The sequence below is a fragment of the Salmo salar genome, chromosome 16 (assembly GCF_965601325.2).
Source record: "Salmo salar chromosome 16, fSalSal1, whole genome shotgun sequence".
Classification (NCBI taxonomy): Eukaryota; Metazoa; Chordata; class Actinopteri; order Salmoniformes; family Salmonidae; genus Salmo; species Salmo salar.
In genome coordinates this window covers 48314265-48342125 of record NC_138306.1, presented here as the reverse complement: position 1 = coordinate 48342125, position 27861 = coordinate 48314265, and the positions used below count along the sequence as shown (strand labels likewise).

Below are 27861 nucleotides of genomic sequence, written 5' to 3'. Positions count from 1 at the left end.
ACCAGCTGAGAGCTGCATGCTCTTGCTGCCTGCAGATGATATTCCTGCTGAAACTAGGCTATGTGTACGCCGCGCATATGAATGTAGTTCAACATGCTTTGCGATTGTGTAGGCTACTTTGTGCATGATTTCACTATTGTACTACATAATTGACAAGTCGTATACCTCCACTCCACTCCACTCTACACTCAACTCCACTCCTTTACACTCCACTCCTCTCCACTACTTTACACTCCACTCATCTCCACTCCATTCAATTCCACTCCACTCCTCTCCACTCCACTCCACTCCACTCCACTCCACTCCATTAAACTCCACTCCACTCCATTAAACTCCACTCCACTCCATTAAACTCCACTCCACTCCATTAAACTCCACTCTACTCCACTCCTCTCCACTCCTCTACTCTACTCCACTCCACTACACTACTACTCTACACTACTACTCTACACTCCATTACACTACACTCCACTACACTACACTCCTCTACACTACAATCCACTCCACTACTGGTCCTTTGTGTTTTACAGAAAGTGCACTCTCCTACTGTACATGAGTGAGCTGCTATTACCGTTGTACTGATACTGTCCGTTCAGCATCAGGTCCAGTAGGTTCTCCACATGTCTATTGTAGATATACAGTCTATATACAGATATATATATATATATATATATACAGGAGTGTATATACACATAAAGTACACTATATATACAAACATGTCTATTATAGACATACAGTCTGTTAAGATAGTACTGTTCAAGAAAGGAGTGTATATACACAAAGTACACTATATATACAAACATGTCTATTATAGACATACAGTCTGTTCAGGTAGTACTGTTCAAGAAAGGAGTGCATATACACATAAAGTACACTATATATACAAAAGTATGTAAGTGGATTAGTGGATTCGGCTATTTCAGCCACGCCCGTTGCTGACAGGTCTATAAAATCGATCACACGGCATGCAATCTCCATAGACAAACATTGGTAGTAGAATGGGCTTACTGAAGAGCTTCGTGAATTTCAACGTGGCACCGCCATAGGATGCCACCTTTCCAACAAGTCAGTTCGTCAAATTTCTGCTCTGCTGGAGCTGCCACGGTCAAATGTAAGTGCTATTATTGTGAAATAGAAAAGTCTAGGAGCAACAGCTGCTCAGCCGTGAAGTGGTAGGCCACACAAGCTCACAGAACGGGACCGCCGAGTGCTGAAGTGCGTAGCGCGTAAAAATCTTCTGTCCTTGGTTGCGACACTCACTACCAAGTTCCAAACTGCCTCTGGAAGCAACGTCAGCACAATAATTGTTCGAGGGGAGCTTCATGAAATGGCTTTCCATGGCCGAGCAGTCGCACACAAGCCTAAGATCACCATGCACAATGCCAAGCGTCAGTTGGAGTGGTGTAAAGCTCGCCGCCATTGGACTCTGGAGCAGTGGAAACGCGTTCTCTGGAGTGATGAATCACGCTTCACCGTCTGGCAGTCTGACGGACTAATCTGGGTTTGGCGGATGCCAGGAGAATGCTACCTGCCCGAATGCATAGTGCCAACTGTAAAGTTTGGTGGAGGAGGAATAATGGTCTGGGGCTATTTTTCATGGTTTGGGCTAGGCCACTTAGGTCCAATGAAGGGAAATCTTAACGTTACAGCTTACAATGACATTCTAGACAATTCTGTGCTTTCAACTTTGTGGCAACAGTTTGGGGAAGGGCCTTTCCTGTTTAAGCATGCACAAAGCAAGGTGCATACAGAAATGGTTTGTCAAGATCGGTGTGGAAGAACTTTACTGGCCTGCACAGAGCCATGACCTCAACCACATTGAACACCTTTGGAATACATTTGAACACCGACTGTGAGCCAGGCATAATCTCCCAACATCAGTGCCCGACCTCACTAATACTCTTGTGGCTGAATGGAAGCCAGTCCCTGCAGCAATGTTCCAACATCTAGTGGAAAGCCTTCCCAGAAGAGTCAAGGCTGTTATAGCAGAAAGCCCATGATTTTGGAATGAGATGTTTGACGAGCAGGTGTCCACATACTTTTGTTCATATAGTGTATTTGGCCTGGCGAAGCGGTTTTATGCGCTTATTGAATGGAAGCTGATAATGAGTTTTTTATTCAGCTGGTATCAGGAAGAAATAAGTCCTCAGTGTCCAAGACCGAGTCAAGACCGAGTCCAAATGTATTCAACACAGAGACAAGACCGAAACACTCAAAATGTGGTCTTGAGAGCGGTCTCCAGTACTACAACACTGCTAAGGTGTTTCTGAAACAGCAATGCAGGCGGGACTTAGAGCACCTTCAAGCTTAAACGGTTTGAAACTAAGGGGGGCAGAGGTCCCCTCAGTAGGATAGGCATTGACGCCTCTGGTCCCAAGGGCTAGCCTTACCTGATCAGGGTGATCTTGACCTTGGACGAGGCGCTCTTGATGATGGCCGAGGCATTCAGGTGGCTGCGGCCATACAGGACCTGGTTGTTGATCTGATGGGGCAGGAGAGAATGAGAGAGCATTAAACTACAATAGAGAGTATTCATTAGGGCACACCGTAGCAACAACAAAAGCGTTACGGTAATAAATACAATTTCTTAATGTTAATGGACAAGTTCATGTAGTCCATCCCGCTTCGGTCAGTTTTCTTCCGTTTGATGCCAAATAAACACAACCCATATCATATACCGGAAGAAGAAGGGATGGGTTTCATTTCTTTATCTCTCTAACAAAGAAACAGCAACATAAACATGAACACAGGCATGAACACACACATGAACACACGCATGCAAACACAAATACACCCTGTAAGCAAGCGTGCACCAAACACACACACACACCACACACACACCACACACAGTCATCTTATTGTTGGCGATGAAAATGACAGGATGATGCCTCCGCTCAAGTTGGACACCAGTGTTAACAACAGTGATTACGTGCGCACATACACACACACACACACTGCAGAGAGATAGGTAACCCATTTTAACTAAATGCTTTTATGATGATACCGTTCAACCTTTAGTAAAAGTCTAAATAAAACTGACTAGCTCCATCGGGTCCTATTGGACAGGATTCACATGGCCATATCAACATAAATAATTGCTACATAAAGCCCAATGATGGCTTAAAATGTTTTAGGTGGTGTTTGTGTGTGTGTGCACGTGTGTGCATGTCCCTGTGACTGTGTGTGTACGTGTGTGCATGTGTGTGTGTCCCTGTGACTGTGTGTGTGTGTGTGTGCGCACATGTGTGTGTGTGTGTCCGTGTGACTTTGTGTGTGTGTGTGTGCACATGTGTGTGTGTCCGTGTGACTGTGTGTGTGAATGTGTGTCCGCATGCATCAGCCTGTGACTGTGTGTGTATTGCAGTGTGTCGGGTCTGCCTCCCTCCTCTCCCGCTGCTTGTGGCGAGCCACATACATTTTTCATAGCAGCAGTGACTTTGTTGTAATGAGTAAAGCTGGCATGACAGAGAGGGTGGGAGGAATGGAGAGAATAAACAACAGGGTTAACAGAGGGAGGGAGGAGAAAGCGATATGATGGAATGAATGAATGAATTGGCACAAAAAGGAAGACAACAGACACAACAAAGGGTCAACTGTCAGTTCCAATTCAGGCTCTTCGATGTTACTATCAATGTTGTGGAAGATAATCTACGACGAACACATCAAAACACCACAGCTCTATGTAGACACATATATAATTCATTGCATTCAGTAGCAGTGCTCAAACCAAGCAACTACTCTAATCAAATCATAATAATCAATCACATCTATATTGCATTGCTACTCGCTGCCTAGGCAGTCTTTTCAGAAGCTGAACCTCCCTAAGGAAGACAGAAAAGAGGAGATACAGAAAAGAGAAGTGAACATCAATAGACAGAGAATGGAAAGAGGATAGAGAAAAGTGTTTTAGGTTAGCCCCTGTGGCCTTAGCGACAGCTATTCCCCCGTCATTCCTCAGAGGCAGACACACACACTCAGACGCGTGCACACACACACACAGCTGTTGTGTTGTGATGAATTGTGTGGCCTGAGAGGAGCCCTGGCATCAACAGTGACAGTGTTGTGTTGGGAGTTGGGACTGCCCGACTATATGGGATAAAGTGAAAATCTGAGGCCGGCACCTGACCCGCAAATATAGAAAATGCACTGTACAGTCAAAGATGGCTGAACTTTTTTTTACAGGCCTTTTTAGATAGGCCTATGTTTCTGCATATAATTTCCAACATTTTGATAGGCTATTTGTTAGTCAACTTGACTATAATTAGATACATGCAGCTTCTGTTCTGTCATAGAAGATGAAATAAACCCTAGCTCACCAGAATAATGTAATAAATCAATAGAATGAATGCTTCAACCTAGTTGATATCGGTAAAGTTTGTCTTCTCTTTCCTCTTTCATCTCTGCTTCTCTTGGGCAGCAAAGATGCTTAGGGACCGGGGAGAAAATGCAATAACAAAAAAAACAGGAACAATTTTCCATGCAGAAAATCAGTTTGACCAGTTTTAAGGAAATTAAACATGTTTTTGATAAGATTTCAGTTTGGCTTGTATGCATACTTTATGTGGTTGAAATACTAATCAGCTTTTATGATGCTGATAAAGACAGCAACACCACCTCTACAGACGGTCCCTAACTGCACATTCATCAAATCAAATTTTATTGGTCACATACACATATTTTGCAGATGTTATTGTGGGTGTAGCGAAATGCTTGTGTTCCTAGCTCCAACAGGGCAGTAGTATCTAACAATTCACAACAATACACACAAATCTAAAAGTAAAATAATGGAATTAAGAAATATATAAATATTAGGACGAGCAATGTCGGAGTGGCATTGACTAAAATACAGTAGAATAGAATATAGTATATATATATATATATATGAAATGAGTAAAGCAGTATGTAAACATTATTAACAAGTGATTCCATGTCTATGTATATAGGGCAGCAGCCTCTAAGGTGCTGTAACGATCGTCTGGAAGAGGGGACCAAGATGCAGCGTGGTAAGTGGTCATAATGATTTTTAATGAGACAGTTCAAAAACAAACAGGGAAAACGAAAGCCAACAGTTCTGCCAGGTGAACACACACAAGACAGAAAACAACTACCCACAAAACCCCAAAGGAAAACAGGCTGCCTAAGTATGATTCCTAATCAGAGACAACGATAGACAGCTGCCTCTGATTAGGAACCCTGCTCGGCCCAAAACAAAGAAATACAAAAACATAGAAAAAGGAACATAGAACGGCCACCCAATGTAACACCCTGGCCTAACCAAAATAAAGAACAAAAAACCCCTCTCTATGGCCAGGGCGTTACAGGTGCAGGGTTGAGTAAACGGGTGGTAGCCGGCTAGTGATGGCTATTTAACAGTCTGATGGCCTTAAGATGGAATCTGTTTTTCAGGCTCTCGGGCCCAGCTTTGATGCATCTGTACTGACCTCGTCTTCTGGATGATAGTGGGCTGAACAGGCCGTGGCTCGGGTGGTTGTTGTCCTTGATGATCTTTTTGGCCTTTCTGTGACATCGAGTGCTGTTGAGCCTTCTCCACCACACTGTGTGGGTGGACCATTTCAGATAGTCAGGGATGTGTACGCCGAGGAACTTTAAGCTTTCCACCTTCTCCACTGCGGTTTCATCAATGTGGATAGGGGCGTGCTCCCTCTAATTTTTCCACGTCCACGATCAGCTCCTTCGTTTTGTTGACGTTGAGGGAGAGGTTATTTTCCTGGCACCACTCCGCCAGGGCTCTCACCTCCTCCCTGTAGGCTGTCTCGTCATTGTTGGTTATCAGGCCTACTATGGTTGTGTCGTCTGAAACTTGATGATTGAGTTAGAGACGTGTGCGACCACGCAGTCATGGGTGAACAGGGAGTACAGGAGGGGGCTGAGTACGCACCCTTGTGGGGCCCCTGTGTTGAGGATCAGCAAAGTGGAGGGGTTGTTCCCTACCTTCAACACCTGGGGGGTGGCCCGTCGGGAAGTCCAGGACCCAGTTGCACAGGGGGGGTTCAGACCCAGGGCCTCGAGCTTAATGATGAGCTTGGAGGGTATGTGTTGAAGGCTGAGCTAAAGTCAATGAACAGAATTCTTACATAGGTATTCCTCTTGTCCAGGTGGGATAGGGCACTGTGCAGTGCAATGGCTATTGCATCGTCCGTGGATCTGTTGGGACGATATGCGAATTGAAGTGGGTCTAGAGGGTCAGGTAAGGTAGAGGTGATATGGTCCTTAACTAGCCTCTCAAAGCACTTCATGATTACAGAAGTGAGTGCTACGGGGCTATAGTCATTTAGTTTAGTTACCTTTGCTCTCTTGGGTACAGGCACAATGGTGGACATCTTGAAGCAAGTGGGGACAGCAGACTGGGATAGGGAGAGATTGAATATGTCCGTAAACACTCCAGCCATGCTCTCAAGATGCTGAAATAAATAAATAATATTTCTTCACTCCTGCCCCCGCATTTTAAAGAAATGCTTAATTCTGCAGGACTTAATTTTAAATTAGGCTATGTGAGAAGTTATAGTCCTACAGTCAGTGTCCAGATTTCAGTTAGGCTATATTGCTATGGAGGCCCGCCTCAGTAAAGGTGAGGGAAACACTGCTCTTACTCTGGACTTCTTTATTCAAGCAACTTTGTATGAACTTCGAAGTTGAACGATCGCGAAGGAAGGAGAAACCGGAGTAAGGGGAACAACGGATAAGAAAAGACAAGACTATTTTGACGTTGTCGTGGTGAAAATCTAAAGACTCAACACTCACGTTGTGTTTTGTGGCCAAACATTGTGATAGAGGTTTTTCTGGAATCTGTGTCTCTCTGAGAACAGCGGAGGTGGGCAGAAGAAAGACCTTCGCACACCTACTTCCGTTGCCTGCTGCTTGGATCCACCTGGCGATCTGTTCACCGTCTGCCCTGGCCTGACCCCCCCCTTGAGAATTTACTCTGAACTTACAATGGCTAGCCCCAAGTCGTTATATATTTTTTTTAAATCATGTGCATTTTGCTATTTGCCTCCTGCATGCTTTGTTGCCAACAAACTTTCTTTACCCAACCGTGGGACCGACTATGTTTGTTCCCACACTCGGGACTCTGACTCTCTATTGGTTACATAGACTTTTGGCCTCCCATCCTATTCTAACCACCTCTCGCCGGCTTTGTATTCATGTTGCCTGATGAAATTGCTGTGCAATATGATCTTGTTGCCATCTAATGCACATTCAGATGTCATAAATCAGCACTGCAGAGCTCTCCCTGTCTTATGCCGTGCCTTGATTGTATTACTGTTGATGATATCTGGAAATGTGCATGTACACCCTGGCCCATCTACTGTTGCTAGCCCCAATTCTGACTTGTGCTCTGATATCTGTTTCACTGATTTCTGCTCTCGTAAAAGCCTGGGTTTTCTGCACGTTAACACTAGAAGCTTATTGCCTAAAATGGATCAATTGAAAATGTGGGTTCACAGCTCCAATTCAAATGAGTTGGTCATTACTGAGACGTGGTTAAGGAAGAGTGATTTGAATACTGACGTTAATCTTCCTGGTTATAACCTTTTTCGGCAAGACAGATCTTCCAAATGTAGGGTGGTGGCAATCTTTACCAAGGATCAGCTTCAGTGCTCGGTTGTCTCCACTAAGTCTGTCCCCAAACAATGTGATTTGCTGGTTTTAGGTATTAAACTTTCAAATGGCTCTTTGTTGTTGCTGAGTGGCTGTTGCTGGGTGACTGTTGCTGGGTGCTATCGTTCTCCATCAGCACCGGCCTGTACCCTACCTGCCCTAAGCTCTCCTGGCCCCTTACACTAAGTCTGAATTTGTCCTGGTAGGTGACTTCAACTGGGACATGCTTAAACCACCTGACTTAGTCCTAAAGCAATGGGACTCCCTAAATCTTTCTCAGATTATTACCAATCCCACAAGGTATGACGCCAAACACATAGAAAAGGCTACTCTCCTCAATGTTATCCTCACAAATAATCCTGATAGGTATCAGTCTGGTGTTTTCTGTAGTGACCTTAGTGATCACTGTTTTACAGCCTATGTTTATAATGGCTGCTCAGTGAAACGATCTGTCCTAACTTGTTATAGACGCTTGCTAAAAAACTTTAATGAGCAAGCCTTCCTTCATGAACTGGCCTCTATAAAATGGTATAGAATCAGCTTTATCCCCTCTGTCGAAGACGCTTGGACCTTCTTTTTTTATATTTTCAGTGGTATTGTTAAACACTCCCCCATAAAGAAAATGAGAATTAAAAACAGGTTCAGCCCCTGGTTCAACCATGATCTTGCAGAGTTACTCCACCTCAAGAATTGCATTTGGCAAAAGGCTCGGCACATGCATGCTCGGGCTGACTGGCTCTCATTGAGGCAAATGAGAAATAAGTGCACTCAGGCTATCCGGAAGGCCAACATTAGTTACTTTAAGGAGAAGTGCTCTCTCTGTGGGTCTAACCCCAAGAAGTTCTGGAAAACAGTTAAAGACCTGGAGAATAAACCCTCCTCCTCACAGCTGCCCATGTACCTTAATATTGATGATGTGGTTGTTACTGACAAGAAGCACATGGCTGAGCTCATTAACCACCACTTCATTAAGTCAGGATTCCTATTTGACTCAGCCATGCCTCCTTTCCCGTCCAACATTTCCTCATCTCCCACCCCTTCTAATGCGACTATCCCCGATGCTTCTCCCTCTTTTTCCCCTTCCCCGCTACAAAGTTTCTCCCTGCAGGCAGTTACTCAGTCGAAGGTGCTAAAGGAGAACTTGAAACTTGACCCCTCAAAAAAATATCTGGGTCAGATGGTTTAGACCATTTCTTCTTTAAGGTTGCTGCCCCAATCACCGCCAAGCCTGTCTCTGACCTGTTTAACCTGTCTGTCCTTTCTGGGGAGGTTCCCATTGCTTGGAAGGCAGCCACGGTTCATCCTTTATTTCAAGGGGGAGATCAAGCTGATCCTAACTGTTATAGGCCTATTTTTATTTTGCCTTGTTTATCAAAAGTGTTGGAAAAACTTGTCAATAATCAACTGACTGGCTTTCTTGATGTCTATAATATTCTCTCTGGTATGCAATCTGGTTTCCGCTCAGGTTATGGATGTGTCACTGCAACCTTAAAGGTCCTCAATGATATAACCACTGCCTGTCACAAAATCCTTTGTTGTGTTGCAGGGAAGACCAAAATGCAGCGGAGTTGTGGATACTCATATTTTAATTAACAAAAAAAGAGTAACGCATCCACTTGACAAAACAATAAATGATACCCACAACACTAAACAGTTTTGCAGGCTCACCAACGCAGTGCAAAAACAACTACCCACAAAACCAAGTGACAAACATACTCCTACATATATGACTCCCAATCAGGAACAACGATCCCCAGCTGTTCCTGATCAGGAGTCACAAGACCAACACAGAACAATCACACACACACACACACACAAGACTGCCACGTCCTGACCCCAAAACTACTACAACAGCTCCATCTGCTGGTCAGGACGTGACAGTACCCCCCCCTCAAGGTGCAGACCCCGGAATGCACCTAACAACACAAAACACCAACAAACAAAATCCCCAACAAAACCCATAAACAATAACCCCTAAACAATAAGGGAGGGAAGGGAGGGTGGCTGCCGTCAACAACGGCACTGTGCTACACCCTCCCTCCCCAACCCACCTATCCTGGAGGTGGCTCCGGTGCAGGACGTGGACCTTGCTCCACCCTCGGCGTCGCCCACTTCGGTGGCGCCGATAGCTGCGCCAGGCAGACGGGCCCCTCGGGCTGGGCCGGAGGACAGGAGGGCCCCTCGGGCTGGGCCGGAGGACAGGAGGGCCCCTCGGGCTGGGCCGGAGGACAGGAGGGCCACTCCGGCAGCTCGGGGCAGTCGGGCCACTCCGGCAGCTCGGGCAGTCGGGCCACTCCGGCAGCTCGTGGCAGTCGGGCCACTCCGGCAGCTCGTGGCAGTCGGGCCACTCCGGCAGCTCGTGGCAGTCGGGCCACTCCGGCAGCTCAGCGCAGTCTGGCCACTCCGGCAGCTCAGCGCAGTCTGGCCACTCCGGCAGCTCAGCGCAGTCTGGCCACTCCGGCAGGTCAGCGCAGTCTGGCCACTCCGGCAGTTCAGCGCAGTCTGGCCACTCCGGCAGTTCAGCGCAGTCTGGCCACTCCGGCAGTTCAGCGCAGTCTGGCCACTCCGGCAGTTCAGCGCAGTCTGGCCACTCCGGCGACTGTTGACTGGCGGGCAGCTCTGACGACTGTTGACTGGCGGGCAGCTCCGACGACTGTTGACTGGCGGGCAGCTCCGACGACTGTTGACTGGCGGGCAGCTCCGACGACTGTTGACTGGCGGGCTGCTCCGACGACTGTTGACTGGCGGGCAGCTCTGACGACTGTTGACTGGCGGGCAGCTCTGACGACTGTTGACTGGCGGGCAGCTCTGACAACTGTTGACTGGCGGGCAGCTCTGACGACTGTTGACTGGCGGTCAGCTCTGGTGACGTACGACTGGCGGTCAGCTCTGGCGACTGTTGACTGGCGGTCAGCTCTGGCGACTGTTGACTGGCGGTCAGCTCTGGCAACTGTTGACTGGCGAGGCTGGGCTGACGCACTAGACTCCTGATGCGTGGGGCTGGTACTGGACGTGCCAGCCTGGAGACACGCACCTCCATGCTAGTGCGTCTAGCGGGAAACACCGGACCGAAAGGGCGCACTGGCGGTCTTGAGCGCAGGGTTGGCATCACCCCTTCCGGCTCGATGCCTACTTCGCCCTGGCACATGCGGGGCGCTGGTACCTTGCCTACCGGCCTGAAAATCCCAGGCCTCACCACAGCCCCAACCCCAAAGCACGGGACCTGTCCAGTCTGCCCTACAAGGGTACGGGGAGCTGGCCTGGGGCTGTAATCTCGCCCCGCCAAATAGCCCTTGTGCCCCCCCCTAAAAAATTATTGGGGCTGCCTCTCGGGTTCTACCTGACTCCCAGGCAGGTTGTCACAGTGGACCCGCAACTGCTCCCATGTCCAGTCAATCCTCTCCGTCAACACCTCCAGCGACCAGGAATCCATCACCTCCCGAGCGCGCTGCTTCCAACATTCCTCCCTCACTTGCCTCTGTCCTCTTCTCCGCTGCTTGGTCCTTTGGTGGTGGGTAGTTCTGTCACAAAATCCTTCGTTGTGTTGCAGGGAAGACCAAAATGCAGCGGAGTTGTGGATACTCATATTTTAATTAACAAAAAAAGAGTAACACATCCACTTGACAAAACAATAAATGATACCCACAACACTAAACAGTTTTGCAGGCTCACCAACGCAGTGCAAAAACAACTACCCACAAAACCAAGTGACAAACATACTCCTACATATATGACTCCCAATCAGGAACAACGATCCCCAGCTGTTCCTGATCAGGAGTCACAAGACCAACACAGAACAATCACACACACACACAAGACTGCCACGTCCTGACCCCAAAACTACTACAACAGCTCCATCTGCTGGTCAGGACGTGACAGTGCCCTTGATTCTAAGCAATGTTGTTCTGCTATTTTTATTGGCTTGGCCAAAGCTTTTGATACGGTTGACCATTCCATTCTTGTGTCTCTGATGGGTCTTTGGCCTGGTTTGCTAACTACCTCTCTCAAAGAGTGCAGTGAATCAAGTCAGAACATCTGCTGTCTCAGCCACTGCCTGTCATCAAGGGAGCACCCAAAGGCTCAATGCTAGGTCCCATTCTCTTCTCAATTTACATCAACAACATAGCTCAGGCAGTAGGAAGCTCTCTCATCCATTTATATGCAGATACAGTCCAACAAGCATTCTCTACCCTTAACCTTGTTCTGAACACCTCCAAAACAAAGGTCATGTGATTAGGTAAGAAGAATGCCCCTCTCCCCACAGGTGTGATTACTACCTCTGAGGGTTTAGAGCTTGAGGTAGTCACCTCATACAAGTACTTGGGAGCATGGCTAGACGGTACACTGTCCTTCTCTCAGCACATATCAAAGCTGCAGGCTAAAGTTAAATCTAGATTTGGTTTCCTCTATCGTAATAGCTCCTCTTTCACCCCAGCTGCCAAATCAACCCTGATTGATGACCCTCCTACCCATGCTAGATTACGACACATAATTTATAGATCGGCAGGTAAGGGTGCTCTCGAACGGCCAGATGTTCTTTACCATTAAACACCTCTGTGTGTGTCCCCCATTTAAGATCTGCCCATCTTTCATGAAAGGATCATATTAGATGACCCTCAAAGGCAGCTGCCAATCAAAAGATGAGATTCAAATCTTCTGATCAAACAACCCCTGTGCATGTACGCTGTGTGTGTGTGTATGTTTGTGTAAGGTGCTGCAACACCTTGTAAAAAGCCACTCTTCCACCCAATCCATTGCACAGCGATTCCCCAATCCAACTCACATCGTTTATCCATCACCCAATCGTCCAATCAGCAGAGGTACTGTATATATAGCTCTTTATTTGGCTCAGACCACCCCTTCCTCTCTTTCTCCTCCCCTCTCTCTCTTTCTTTGTATTTCTGCCCAGCATAGTGTTCCAACTCCTGTTTTGATTCAAAACCTGCAGCTGTCACACAGTAAACATGAAAGGGCAAGAGAGCGAGAGATATAGTGCCTTCAGAAAGTATTCATACTCCTTGACTTATTCCAACATTTGTTGTGTTACAGCCTGAATTTAAAATGAATAAAAAAAAAGATCTCTCACCCATCTACACAAAATAGCCCATAATAACAAAATTAAAACATGTTTTTAGAAATGTTGGGAAATGTATTGAAAATGAAATGGAGAAATATCTAATTTACATAAGTATTCACTCCCGAGTCAATACTTTGTAAAATCTCCGTTGGCAGCGATTAGAGCTGTGAGTCTTTCTGGGTAAGTCTCTAAGAGCTTTCCACACCTGGACTGTAGCTCCCGAGTGGCGCAGCGTTCTAAGGCACTGCATCTCAGTGCAAGAGGCGTCACTACAAACCCTGGTTTGAATCCAGGCTGTATCACATCCGGTCGTGATTGGGAGTCCCATAGGGCGGTGCACAATTGGCCCAGCGTCGTCCGGGTTTGGCCAGGGTAGGCCGTCATTGTAAATAAGAATTTGTTCTTAACTGACTTGCCTAGTTAAATAAAGGTTAAATAAAAAAAATTATTCAGCAACATTTGCCCATTATTCTTATCAAAATTCTCAACTTAATTGAGCAAACACTATACAGTAAGGGAAAAAAGTATTTGATCCCCTGCTGATTTTGTACGTTTGCCCACTGACAAAGAAATGATCAGTCTATAATTTTAATGGTAGGTTTATTTGAACAGTGAGAGACAGAATAACAACAAAAAATCCAGAAAAACGCATTTCAAAAATGTTATACATTTATTTGCATTTTAATGAGGGAAATAAGTATTTGACCCCCTCTCAATCAGAAAGATTTCTGGCTCCCAGGTGTCTTTTATACAGGTAATGAGTTGAGATTAGGAGCACACTCTTAAAGGGAGTGCTCCTAATCTCAGTTTGTTACCTGTATAAAAGACACCTGTCCACAGAAGCAATCAATCAGATTCCAAACTCTCCACCATGGCCAAGACCAGAGAGCTCTCCAAGGATGTCAGGGACAAGATTGTAGACCTGCACAAGGCTGGAATGGGCTACAAGACCATCGCCAAGCAGCTTGGTGAGAAGGTGACAACAGTTGGTGCGATTATTCGCAAATGGAAGAAACACAAAAGAACTGTCAATCTACCTCGGCCTGGGGCTCCATGCAAGATCTCACCTCGTGGAGTTCCAATGATCATGAGAACGGTGAGTAATCAGCCCAGAACTACACGGGAGGATCTTGTCAATGATCTCAAGGCAGCTGGGACCATAGTCACCAAGAAAACAATTGGTAACACACTACGCCGTGAAGGACTGAAATCCTGCAGGGCCCGCAAGGTCCCCCTGCTCAAGAAAGCACATATACATTCCCGTCTGAAGTTTGCCAATGAACATCTGAAGGATTCAGAGGACAACTGGGTGAAACTGTTGTGGTCAGATGAGACCAAAATGGAGCTCTTTGGCATCAATTCAACTCGCCGTGTTTGGAGGAGGAGGAATGCTGCCTATGACCCCAAGAACACCATCCCCACCGTCAAACATGGAGGTGGAAACATTATGCTTTGGGGGTGTTTTTCTGCTAAGGGGACAGGACAACTTCACCGCATCAAAGGGACGATGGACGGGGCCATGTACCGTCAAATCTTGGGTGAGAACTTCCTTCCCTCAGCCAGGGCATTGAAAACGGCCAAGGCAACAAAGGAGTGGCTCAAGAAGAAGCCCATTAAGGTCCTGGAGTGGCCTAGCCAGTCTCCAGACCTTAATCCCATAGAAAATCTGTGGCGGGAGCTGAAGGTTCGAGTTGCCAAACGTCAGCCTCGAAACTTTAATGACTTGGAGAAGATCTGCAAAGAGGAGTGGGACAAAATCCCTCCTGAGATGTGTGCAAACCTGGTGGTCAACTGCAAGAAACATCTGACCTCTGTGATTGCCAACAAGGGTTTTGCCACCAAGTACTAAGTCATGTTTTGCAGAGGGGTCAAATACTTACTTCCCTCATTAAAATGCAAATCATTTTATAACATTTTTGACTTTTTTGTTGTTATTCTGTCTCTCACTGTTCAAATAAACCTACCATTAAAATTATAGACTGATCATTTCTTTGTTAGTGGGCAAATGTAAAAAATCAGCAGGGTATCAAATACTTTTTTCCCTCACTGTAGCCTAATTTATTGGCACCAGCGCAGAGCATTGGCCTTTTCCCCAGTGAGTGCGCATATTCACTCTTTATTATTGTTGGATCCGTGCGAATTTCCTCTTCCAGGCTAGATGGATTTCATATTGTATTTGTGTCTCCCCTTCTCGTAGGCCTATTATATGGATCAGACAACATCGTTTTTATTGATCAGTTTGTCAGTGTCAGCAGAGTAGGCTACCATGTCATTTTTATAGTATTAAAAAATACTCTGCTAATGTCTCCAGTCATATAAAGTGTAGTAGAATTGCATGAAATGTGTTCATAAAAGGGCACATTTTTCCTGTACAGAGAAACGTATCTGATATAGCCTATAACCTAGACCTAATCCATGCCACTACGCACTCAGCCATACATTGAAAGGTCTTTCTTGCCTAAATTATGACTATCCAATATTCTCATCACATTATGAATAGTAGGCTATCTTACATAAGTCTGCAAATGTTATAATGAATGGAATGCTTTATTATAAAATACACATTTTTATGGTGAAAATGATTACCTCCAATCCAAACTGGAAAGTCACGCCCCGCCTATGAGTACATTTCCCTTGACCTGCCATTTTGAAGTCGCCGTCTTGTGACTGTTGAATTTGTATAGCGCCTCACAATCATTACAGCCTACATAACATAGCCGGCACTGCTATCATCCTCTGCTATTCACCAAATCTTTCCCAAACATTAGACTACTGTTCTGGCCCTCCTTCTATTTATTTTCAACTCTCCATTTCACAGCTTTTCTCTTATTGAATTAAACTCATTTTTTCCTCAGTGGATTGATGTTAACTTTTTCATCCCAGGTTTCCGAAAAATATTTGACAGCTGGTGTGTATTTGTCAGCTGGTGTGTATTTGTCAGCTGGTGTGTATTTGTCAGCTGGTGTGTATTTGACAGCTGGTGTGTATTTGTCAGCTGGTGTGTATTTGACAGCTGGTGTGTAGTGTATTTGACAGCTGGTGTGTAGTGTATTTGACAGCTGGTGTGTAGTGTATTTGACAGCTGGTGTGTAGTGTATTTGTCAGCTGGTGTGTATTTGTCAGCTGGTGTGTATTTGTCAGCTGGTGTGTATTTGACAGCTGGTGTGTATTTGACAGCTGGTGTGTATTTGTCAGCTGGTGTGCATTTGACAGCTGGTGTGTATTTGTCAGCCGGTGTGTAGTGTATTTGACAGCTGGTGTGTAGTGTATTTGACAGCTGGTGTGTATTTGACAGCTGGTGTGTAGTGTATTTGACAGCTGGTGTGTAGTGTATTTGACAGCTGGTGTGTAGTGTATTTGACAGCTGGTGTGTAGTGTATTTGACAGCTGGTGTGTAGTGTATTTGTCAGCTGGTGTGTATTTGTCAGCTGGTGTGTATTTGTCAGCGTGTGTGTATTTGTCAGCTGGTGTGTATTTGACAGCTGGTGTGTATTTGTCAGCTGGTGTGTATTGTCAGCGGTGTGTATTGACAGCTGGTGTGTATTTGTCAGCTGGTGTGTATTTGTCAGCTGGTGTGTATTTGACAGCTGGTGTGTATTTGTCAGCTGGTGTGTATTTGTCAGCTGGTGTGTATTTGACAGCTGGTGTGTATTTGACAGCTGGTGTGTATTTGACAGCTGGTGTGTATTTGTCAGCTGGTGTGTATTTGACAGCTGGTGTGTATTTGTCAGCTGGTGTGTATTTGTCAGCTGGTGTGTATTTGTCAGCTGGTGTGTATTTGACAGCTGGTGTGTATTTGTCAGCTGGTGTGTATTTGTCAGCTGGTGTGTATTTGACAGCTGGTGTGTATTTGTCAGCTGGTGTGTATTTGTCAGCTGGTGTGTATTTGACAGCTGGTGTGTATTTGTCAGCTGGTGTGTATTTGACAGCTGGTGTGTATTTGTCAGCTGGTGTGTATTTGACAGCTGGTGTGTATTTGACAGCTGGTGTGTATTTGACAGCTGGTGTGTATTTGTCAGCTGGTGTGTATTTGACAGCTGGTGTGTATTTGACAGCTGGTGTGTATTTGTCAGCTGGTGTGTATTTGTCAGCTGGTGTGTATTTGACAGCTGGTGTGTATTTGACAGCTGGTGTGTATTTGACAGCTGGTGTGTATTTGTCAGCTGGTGTGTATTTGTCAGCTGGTGTGTATTTGTCAGCTGGTGTGTATTTGACAGCTGGTGTGTATTTGTCAGCTGGTGTGTATTTGTCAGCGTGTGTGTATTTGACAGCTGGTGTGTATTTGTCAGCTGGTGTGTATTTGTCAGCTGGTGTGTATTTGACAGCTGGTGTGTATTTGTCAGCTGGTGTGTATTTTACAGCTGGTGTGTATTTGTCAGCTGGTGTGTATTTGTCAGCTGGTGTGTATTTGACAGCTGGTGTGTATTTGTCAGCTGGTGTGTATTTGTCATGCCTCAGTTAGGCCCCAAGCTGAGGCTACACACTAACGCCAGATACAAAGAACAAAATAAAAACCTCAGTGTATCCTATAGATATCAACTGCACAGTAATTAGACATTCATGGCTTTTTAATGCATTGTTTTCTCTATATTCAACCCACCCACACTTCATCCACACAATATTTCATGACCCTAAAGCCACCTGCGGGTTATGAGTCGACCCGCACATCACCAGTTGAGTGTTTAGGTGTGGCCCCCCCTCACCTCCAGCAGCTCGTCCCCTATGCGGATGCGTCCGTCTTTGGCGGCGGGGCCCCCAGGGCTGATGCCTACCACGAAGATGCTGAGGCAGGAGCGGTCCTTGTTCCCCGCCAGGCTCAGACCCAGGCCCTGGCGCTCCCTGTCCAGCTCCACACACAGCAGCTCCCCGCGCAGCTCCCCGTAACGCAACCTGATCCGCTCTGGAGGGACAGGAGCAAAAGAGAGGTGTTAGTTCTAATGCTCTATGTTTCAGTGTTGAAGAGAGTTACATGTGAAAGAGAACAGCGCCAAACCATACATCTAGTTTCACACACGCACCAGAACATTTCTTAAAGGAAATCACCCTGACTGGATACTGGACATAGACACCTGTAGGCGACACACACACACACAAGTTTCTTATTTTTCTTTCCTGTGATGAGTCTATTTGACCTGTCCAGTCTGTGGAATACCCTGGTCTGTTCCATTAAACATGAGGGCAATTATTACAATATCTCCCAACTCTCTGACCGAGGAGGCCCTGGACTGCCTCCAATACACAGAGCAGGTTCATCTCCGCTCTCTAGCTAAAATCTAAGCTCTGCTTTCTAGTTTTATAATGCTAGCTGGTTCTGCTATGCAATAATCCCTATAATTGCAGTATTCAAGTAATTTTGTGTTAAATAGATGGCATGGTACATCCAATGTAATCTTCAATCCATTCTGGGGAACCCCAGGGCTGTGTCTGAGTCCTGCTGTAGTTCTGATAGAGCTACACAGGTGCCAGGTTACTGTAGGGCTGGGCTGTATACCGTATTTTACTTTATACCAGTATTGATGCACGGACCGGTTTGGGTTTTTACTTTACCTTCTATAATGGTATTTGAATGTTTGGTTTATTAAATGTGGTAAGCCATGTGTAACATCCATTTTTTATAATTTACTTTGCTACTTGAGTCATCTCTCTCCGCTCTCTCTCTCCCTCTCCATGCCACTTTCCATACAGACCTAGCCTCGCCCCCTTTCACACAAGGAGCGCATTTGTTGTTGTTTGACCAGGAGACACTTGTGTTGATGACAACGATGCCGTTTCCACTTCGCATCTTAATATAAATCCACAAGCATTCTATAATTACACTATCAGTTGGTGTTTCTTACATCTGCAAACAGCTAGTTTGTCTTTTCTTAGGAAATTGTGGCTAAAACCTGTTAGCCACTAATACTAATAACAAGTTAGCTGGCTAGCTAATAAATGTACTGAGTCAGAGCAAATGTAGCTGGCTATACAGCCTGATTATACCAGTGATTGTGAGGACTAAATCAGCTAGTTGTTTGTGTAACAGTATTTTCTAAACCAAAGAGGATTAGGCAAAGCATGAATATGTTAGCTACATGAAGTAGCTATGAGAAAACATTTAATGTAGCCAAAGATTATAGGGTCCCCTAGGAAACACTGACCAACAATTTGGTTCCTATACTGTCACAATAACTCCTCTCTGGCATTTTCATTCGTTGTCATGTCAAACAACACTGTATTCAAAGTGCCCACTAATATATTCTAACTATAGAATTATAATAATCATTCTATTTCCAGGATTCCAACAGTTCACCCAAGCGTTTTTTGTTTAAAGTCAAATCACAATTGCAAAATTTGGTTAAAAATAAGGCCTAGATGTTTTGCCAATATCGTGCAGCCATATGTGGCAGTGTGGAAATTATTTCAAATGAATGCAGGAAATGCAGAAATGTATGTTTGTTTTTTTGTTGAACAGTATAAAACAAATCAGAATGGCGAAAGACCCATTGAAATCACTTTGAATTTGGAACTGGAACACGCTGTCGTACACATCAATCCAGAGAATCCCAAACATGCTTTATGGGTGACATGTCTGGTGAGAATGCAGCCTAGGGTCACACACCACTCATAAAGAAAATGTACAAAATACACATTTTTAAAAATACAGTGATATGATATTTTGGCCATATCACCCAGCGCTAGGTTACTGTAGAAAGGCTCCTACACTAGCTGTTATTTTCTGTAATCCTCCGGTTTAGGGAGAGGGACGGCCTGGCTGACCACACGCCTCTCTTATCTGTCCTCTCTCTCTTCTCCTATCTTATCTGTCCTCCCTTTCTTCTATCTTATCTGTCCTCCCTATCTTATCTGTCCTCTCTCTCTTCTCCTATCTTATCTGTCCTCCCTTTCTTCTATCTTATCTGTCCTCCCTATCTTATCTGTCCTCCCCCTCTTCTCCTATTTTATCTGTCCTCCCCCTCTTCTCCAATCTCACCTGTACTCACTTTCTTCTCCTATCGTATTTGCTCTTCCTCTCTTATTTGTCCTCCCTCTCTATATTTGCTCTTCCCCTCTCTGTCCACAGCTAAAGATCAGGGTAGAGCGGAGGTCCTCACTTACACTCCTCTGTGTGTCCCCCATTTAAGATCTGCCCATATTTCATGAAAGGATCATATTAGATGACCCTCAAAGGCAGCTGCCAATCAAAAGATGAGATTCAAATCTTCTGATCAAATAACCCCTGTGCATGTACGCTGTGTGTGTGTGTATGTTTGTGTAAGGTGCTGCAACACCTTGTAAAAAGCCACTCTTCCACCCAATCCATTGCACAGCGATTCCCCAATCCAACTCACATCGTTTATCCATCACCCAATCGTCCAATCAGCAGAGGTACTGTATATATAGCTCTTTATTTGGCTCAGACCACCCCTTCCTCTCTTTCTCCTCCCCTCTCTCTCTTTCTTTGTATTTCTGCCCAGCATAGTGTTCCAACTCCTGTTTTGATTCAAAACCTGCAGCTGTCACACAGTAAACATGAAAGGGCAAGAGAGCGAGAGATACAGTGCCTTCAGAAAGTATTCATACTCCTGGACTTATTCCAACATTTGTTGTGTTACAGCCTGAATTTAAAATTGATTAAATCATTTTTTCCTCACATATCTACACACAATATCCCATAATAACAAAATTAAAACATGTTTTTAGAAATTTTGGGAAATGTATTGAAAATGAAATGCAGAAATATCTAATTTACATAAGTATTCACTCCCGAGTCAATACTTTGTAGAAGCACCTTTGGCAGCGATTAGAGCTGTGAGTCTTTCTGGGTAAGTCTCTAAGAGCTTTCCACACCTGGACTGTAGCTCCCGAGTGGCGCAGCGTTCTAAGGCACTGCATCTCAGTGCAAGAGGCGTCACTACAGACCCTGGTTTGAATCCAGGCTGTATCACATCCGGTCGTGATTGGGAGTCCCATAGGGCGGTGCACAATTGGCCCAGTGTCGTCCGGGTTTGGCCAGGGTAGGCCGTCATTGTAAATAAGAATTTGTTCTTAACTGACTTGCCTAGTTAAATAAAGGTTAAATAAAAAATTTAATTGTGCAACATTTGCCCATTATTCTTTACAAAATTCTTAAACTTCTGTCAAATGGTTGTTGATCATTGCTAGACAACCATTTTCTTGTCTTGCCGTAGATTTTCAAGTAGATTTACACTGAACAAAAATATCAACACAACATGCAACAATTTCTAAGATTTTATTGCGTAACATACAGTTCATTATAAGAAAATCAGTCAATTGAAATAACTACATTAGGCCCTGATCTATGGATTTCACATGACTGGGAATACACATATGCATCAGTTGGTCACAGATACATAAATTCAGAAAACCAGTCAGTATCTGGTCTGACCACCATTTGACTCATGCAGCGCGACATATCTCCTTTGTAAAGAGTTCAGGCTGTTGATTGTGGCCTGTCGAATGTTGTCCCACTCCTCTTCAATGGCTGTGTGAAGTTTCTGGATATTGGAAGGGAACTGGAACACTCTGTCGTACACGTTGATCCAGAGCAACCCAAACATGCTTAATGGGTGACATGTCTGGTGAGAATGGAGGTCATGGAAGAACTGGGACATGTTCAGCTTCCAGGAATCATGAACAGATCCTAGTAACATGGGGCCGTGCATTATCATGCTGAAACATGAAGTGAAGGCGGCAGATGAATGGTACGACAACGGGCCTTATGATCTCGTCACGGTATCTCTGTGCATTCAAATTGCCATCGATAAAATGCAATTGTGTTAGTTATCCATGGCTTATGCCTGCCCATACCATAACCCTAATGTCACCATGGTGCACTCTGTTCACAACGTTGACAATAGCAAACCGCTCACCCACACGACGCCATACATGTGATACAGTTGAAACTGTGATTCATCCGTGAGGAGCACACTTCTCCAGCGTGCCATCGGCCATCGAAGGTGAGCATTTGTCCACTGAAGTCGGTTACGACGCCGAACTGCAGTAAGGTCAAGATGTTGGTGTGGACGACGAGAACGTACAGTGCATTCGGAAAGTATTAAGACCCCTTCCCCTTTTCCACATTTTGTTTTGTTACAGCCTTTTTCTAAAATGGATTTAATTAAAAAAAAATCTATCTACACACAACAAACCATAATGACAAAGCGAAAACAGGTTTTTCGAATAATTTTTTTTAAAATTAAAAATAAAAACAGAGATACCTTACTTACATAAGTATTCAGACCCTTTGCTATGAGATTCGAAATTGAGCTCAGGTGCATCCTGTTTCTATTGATCATCATTGAGATGTTTCTACAACTTGATTGGAGTCTACCTGTGGTACATTCAATTGATTGGACATGATTTGGAAAGGCACACGCCGGTCCCACAATTGAAAGTGCATGTCAGAGCAAAAACCAAGCCATGAGGTCGAAGGAATTGTCCATAGAGCTCCGAGACAGGATTGTGTCGAGCACAGATCTAGGGAAGGGTACCAAAAAACGTCTGCAGCATTAAAGGTGGTCAAGAACACAGTGGCCTCCATCATTCTTAAATGAAAGAAGTTTGGAACCACCTAGACTCTTCCTAGAGCTGGCCGCCCGGCCAAACTGAGCAATCGGGGGAGAAGGGCCTTGGTCAGGCAGGTGACCAAGAACCCGATGGTCACGCTGACAGAGCTCCAGAGTTCCTCTGTGGAGATGGGAGAACCTTCCAGAAGGACAACCATCTCTGCAGCACTCCACCAATCAGGCCTTTATGGTAGAGTGGCCAGACGGAAGCCACTCCTCAGTAAAAGCCACATGACAGCCAAAAGACACCTAAAGGACTCTCAAACCATGATAAACAAGATTCTCTGGTCTGATGAAACCAAGATTTTACTCTTTGGCTTGAATGCCAAGCGTCACGTCTGGAGGAAACCTGGCAACATCCCTACGGTGAAACATGGTGACGGCAGCATCATGCTGTGGGAATGTTTGTCAGCGGCAGGGACTGGGAGAATAGTCAGGATCGAGGGAAAGGTTAATGGAGCAAAGTACCGAAAGATCCTTGATGAAAACCTGCTCAAGAGTGCTCAGGACCTCAGACCGGGGGCAAATGTTTACCTTCCAACAGGGCAACGTCCCTAAGCACACAGCCAAGACAACGCAGGAGTGGCTTCGGGACAAGTCTCTGAATGCCCTTGAGTGGCCCAGCCAGAGCCCGGACTTGAACTCGATCGAACATCTCTGGAGAGACCTGAAAATAGGTGTGCAGCGACACTCCCCATCCAACCTGACAGAACTTGAGAGGATCTGCAGAGAAGAATGGGAGCTTGTAGCATCATACCCAAGAAGACTCAAGACTGTAATCACTGCCAAAGGTGCTTCTACAAAGTAAAGGGTCTGAATTCTTATGTAAATGTGATAATTCTATTTTGGTTTTTGTATACATTTACAAACATTTCTAAAAACCTGTTTTTGCTTTGTCATAATGGGGTCTTGTGTGTAGATTGATGAGGGAAAACAATTAGGAATTAGGAGAAAGTCAAGGAGTCTGAATACTTTCCGAATGCACTGTAAACAGGGGCGGAAATCCCGGGGGGGACACGACCCCCCCATCCTGGGAAAAATATGATTTGTCCCCCCAATATATCACTGAAACATAACTATGTAATTTAAATAATATTAATAATACGCAATGAAAGCAATTGTGCTGATTATAGACACTTAATAGCGAGTTTTTAAGTTTCAAAAGATTGCGACCCCCCCACCCTTTGCCTCACAATGGTTTGATTCACTGCCAGTTCCTTAGTTGGCAAGGTAACAGAGGGGTGGTATCCACTGTCTGAAAGGCACTCAATGAACGTAACTGACGTGAGGTTAATCCAGGCAATCGCGCACACACACTAGCTGAATATGCAGAGCTAGCGCGCAAATATTAACTATTAAGCTAGCTAGTACCTATTCCATTTATGTGGCGTCGTCAAAGATGGAATCTTTGCTATCGTCAATTTATTCCAAGATCAGCACGCAGCTGATGTAAGTTAGTGCTTCAAAGTCCCTGTGATAAGGTTAGCGATAAACTGGAGTCCAAACTGAACAGAACTACACTCTCTTCTACCATTGTCTTAAATATATTTAATGGTCTCGTTGCAAAAGCTAAATTGTCGCAAGGGAACTTTTATTTATTTTATTTCACCTTTATTTAACCCGGGTAGCAAAGATTATAGTAAACACCACCGAAACGGAATTGTTGCTCGCTAGCTTTGCAAATTCAGCTATTGTTGGTAGCCAGCCAATATGAAACAAACTATTAAAATTACAAAAGGTTGCAGCATATGTTGTGTAAATGGTGAACTCATACAGCTGTCAACTCTTGTCATTTTAATCCGTTTCACATTTGCTAGCTACCTTTTAGATTGAAGCCCAAATAGAATGATAAAAGATAAGATGATAGAAGCCCATCTCCTACTGTAAATAACCTACACACTGTGTGTGTGTGTAGCCAGCCAGCCAGGTAGAAAAATGGCAGAAAAATAAAAGACGGACATCAGAGTATTTTTCAGTACACCAAATGCAAAGTAAGAACCCTAGTAGCCTAATATCTCAAAGACTAGTTGATAAAATGTTCATAAGAAAGAAATGAAATTCTAATGGAAATGTTTCACAATGATGTCATTAGGCAGAGCAGGCAACAGATGGCACACAGACAGCAGAGTTGGGGACAGATATGCAGGGACAGACTGGCAGAGACAGGGAGTCTCAGGTAAGTTTGTTGAGTCTTTGTTTGGCAACATTATGAAAGGTTCTACATTTTTTTACTTGTAAAATAGGAACATAATTGGAAAATGCCATGGATACCCCCACTCTCAACTTAAACTGGTGACTGAACTAAGATTTGTTAAAGGCAATGGTATTGCTGTTGTGATTAGTTGTGTAGTTTTGGGTACCGGTAGTTAGGAGTACGGCAAACACCTTATTTCTTTGGTTCCTCAATATACATTTACCCTATTACAATGTAGGCTATGTGTTACAGCACTACTTTTGGTGTCCCCCTCAGGAATTGCTCTTGAGAAAATGTCATGTAATTGTCCTCTCCAAAGTTGATATCAGATTTTCGCCCCTGACTGTAGATAAGCTTCCCTGAGACAGTTACTGACTGTTTGTGCAGAAATTCTTTGGTTGTGCAATCCCACAGTTTAATTAGCTGTCCGGATGGCTGGTCTCAGATGATCCCCCAAGTGAAGAAGTCGGATGTGGAGATCCTGGGCTGGCGTGGTTACACGTGGTCTGCGGTTGTGAGGCCGGTTGGACGTACTGCCAAATTCTCTAAAACAACGTTGGAGGCACCTTATGGTAGAGAATTTAATGTTCAATTCTCTGGCAAAAGCTCTGGTGGACATTCCTAGAGTCAGCATGCCAATTGCACACTCCCTCAAAACTTGAGACATCTGTGGCATTGTGTTGTGTGACAAAACTGCACATTTTAGAGTTGCCTTTTATTGTCCCCAGCAAAAGGTGTGCCTGTGTAATGATCATGCTGTTTAATCAGCTTCTTGATTTGCCACACCTGTCAGGTGGATGGATTATCTTGGCAAAGGAGAAATGCTCATTAACAGGGATGTAAACAAATATGTGCACAAAATTTGAGAGAAATAAGCTTTTTGTGCATATGTTCAATTTCTGGGATCTTTTATTTCAGCTCATGAAACAAGGGGACCAACACTTTAAATGATGCGTTTATATTTTATAGTCAAAACTGTAACCCGGCCACTCAGGAACATGCGCTGCCTTCAGGGTCAGCAACTCCAGTGTAGATCTGGCCTTGTGTTTTAGGTTATTATCCTGCTGAAAGGTTCATCTCCCAGTGTCCTGGTGGAAAGCAGACTGAACAAGGTTTTCCTCTAGGATTTTGCCTGTGCTTAACTACATTGCGTTCATTTTTTATCCTGAAAAACTCCAGTCCTTAACGATTACAAGCATACCCATAACATGATGCAGCCACCACTATGCTTGAAATGATGGAGAGTGGTACTCAGTAATGTGTTGTATTAGATTTGCCCCAAACATAACACTTTGTATTGAGGACAAAAAGTTAATTGCTTTTCCACATTATTTGCAGTATCACTTTAGTGCCTTGTTGCAAACAGGATGCATGTTTTGGAATATTTGTATTCTGTAAAGGCTTCCTTCTTTTCACTCTGTCAATTAAGTTAGTATTGTGGAGTAACTACAATGTTGTTGATCCATCCTCAGTTTTCTCCTATCACAGCCATTAAATTCTCGAACTGTTTTAAAGTCACCATTGGTCTCAAGGTGAAATCCCTGAACGGTTTCCTTCCTCTCCGGCAACTTAGTTAGGAAGTACACCTTGATTTTTCTACTGACTGGGTGTATTAATATACCATCCAAAGTGAAATTAATAACTTCACCATGCTCAAAGCGATACTCAATGTTTTTTTTTTTTACCAATCTACCAATAGGTGCCCTTCTTTGCGAGGCATTGAAAAACCTCTTTGGTCTTTGTGATTGAATCTGTGGTTGAAATTCACTACTCGGCTGAAGGACCTTACAGATAATTGTATGTGTGGGGTATAGAGATTAAAAAATCATGTTAAACACTATTGTGTACACAGAGTGAGTCCATGCAACTTATTATACGACTACTTTTTAAAGCATATTTTTACTCCTGAACCTATTTAGGCTTGCCATAACAACGGGGTTGAACACTTATTGACTGAAGACATTTCAGCTTTTTGTAATTAATTAGTAAACATTTAAAAAAAAAATACATACAGTACCAGTCAAAAGTGTGGACACACCTACTCATTCAAGGGTTTTTCTTAATTTTTACCATTTTCAACATTGTATAATAATAGTGAAGACATCAAAACTATGAAATAACACATGGAATCATGTAGTAACCAAAAAAGTGTTAAACAAATCAAAATATATTTTATATTTGAGATTCTTAAAAGTAGTCACCCTTTGTCTTGACAGCTTTGTACACTCTTGGCATTCTCTCAACCAGCTTCCAACAGTCTTGGTGGAGTTCCAACATATGCTGAGCACTTGTTGGCTGCTTTTCCTTCACTCTGCGGTCCAACTCATCCCAAACCATCTCAATTGGGTTGAGGACAATTTAATCAATTTTAAATTCAGGCTTTAAGAACAAGGGGTGTGAATACTTTCTTTAGGCACTTAGAGAGGAGGGGGAGAGGAGAGGGGTGAGAGAACAGAGATAGAAAATAAAAACATTGAGGGCTATTTCTTTTTTACAGTGGTGAGAGAGGGGAAAAGAGAGCGAGAACGGGAGGGAGTGAAAGAGAGAGACAAAGAGAAAGGAAAGAGGGAGGGAGGGAGGGAGAGAGACACACAGAGAGAGCGAGAGAGAAGGCTTTCATTCCTGTCACGCTATGAGAAGAGTAATTAAAAGTCCCATGAGGTTCATCAATTCCAACCGATAAAAAGGAGGGGGAGAGAAACACTCCATGAGCATAAAGGAGGTCAGAAACGGAGGGAACGAGGGAAAAGAGGAAGAGAGAGAGCGACTTTAGAGGTAGACGTGGGTGGGTGAGAAAACCAAAAAAGTAGGATGAGAGAACAGGAGAAAAGAGGCAGGGAAGGAGGGAAAAGAGAGAGAGAGACCTGTGTCTTAGTAAATGTGGAGAAAAGTAGGAAGAGGGGAAAAGAGATCGTGGGTGGTGAGTTGAGAGGGAGAAAGACAGAGAAACTAAAGGGAAAGAAAGAGGGAGAGGTAGAAGAAAGTGGATGAGTTGAGAAAGGGGAGACAGGAAAGAAGGCAGGCAGAGAAATGTAGCAAGATGGGGGATAGTGAGAAAGGGAAGATTGTGAACATAGAGGTGTAAAGTGCAGGGAACTGGTCCGAACCGATAACCAGCATGGCCCATTAACAACAACCGCAGAAACATTGCCAGAACGTTTTATTAGGAGCGGTTTAAAACGTTCAGTGGTATTAATGACACGTCACTTGGGTTTAGGAAAATAAAAATCCATAACTCCATCCAATATCTTTAACGACCAAATTATGAATTATGTTGAGATATTGACATTATTACTTAATATTTACTATTAAAAACTGGTATGTGGTCAGTTTAGGAGTCAGGGGAGTTGGCTAAAGCACATACCAATTTGGGCCCATATTCATAAAGCATCTCAGGGCTGATC

The 27861-nt window shown here is 44.3% G+C and overlaps 1 protein-coding gene across 1 annotated transcript in view; it reads right to left on the bottom strand.

Moving 5' to 3' along the window:
* The window catches only part of LOC106574043 (multiple PDZ domain protein), a 136010-nt gene that overhangs the window by 95405 nt on the left and 12744 nt on the right, over positions 1 to 27861 (bottom strand). Inside the window, exons 3-4 of the mRNA XM_082962396.1 lie at positions 17401 to 17597; positions 2391 to 2482 (exon numbers count right to left, since the gene is read on the bottom strand). Coding sequence (XP_082818522.1) covers positions 2391 to 2482; positions 17401 to 17597 — 289 coding nt within the window. The remainder of the gene's footprint in view (positions 1 to 2390; positions 2483 to 17400; positions 17598 to 27861) is intronic.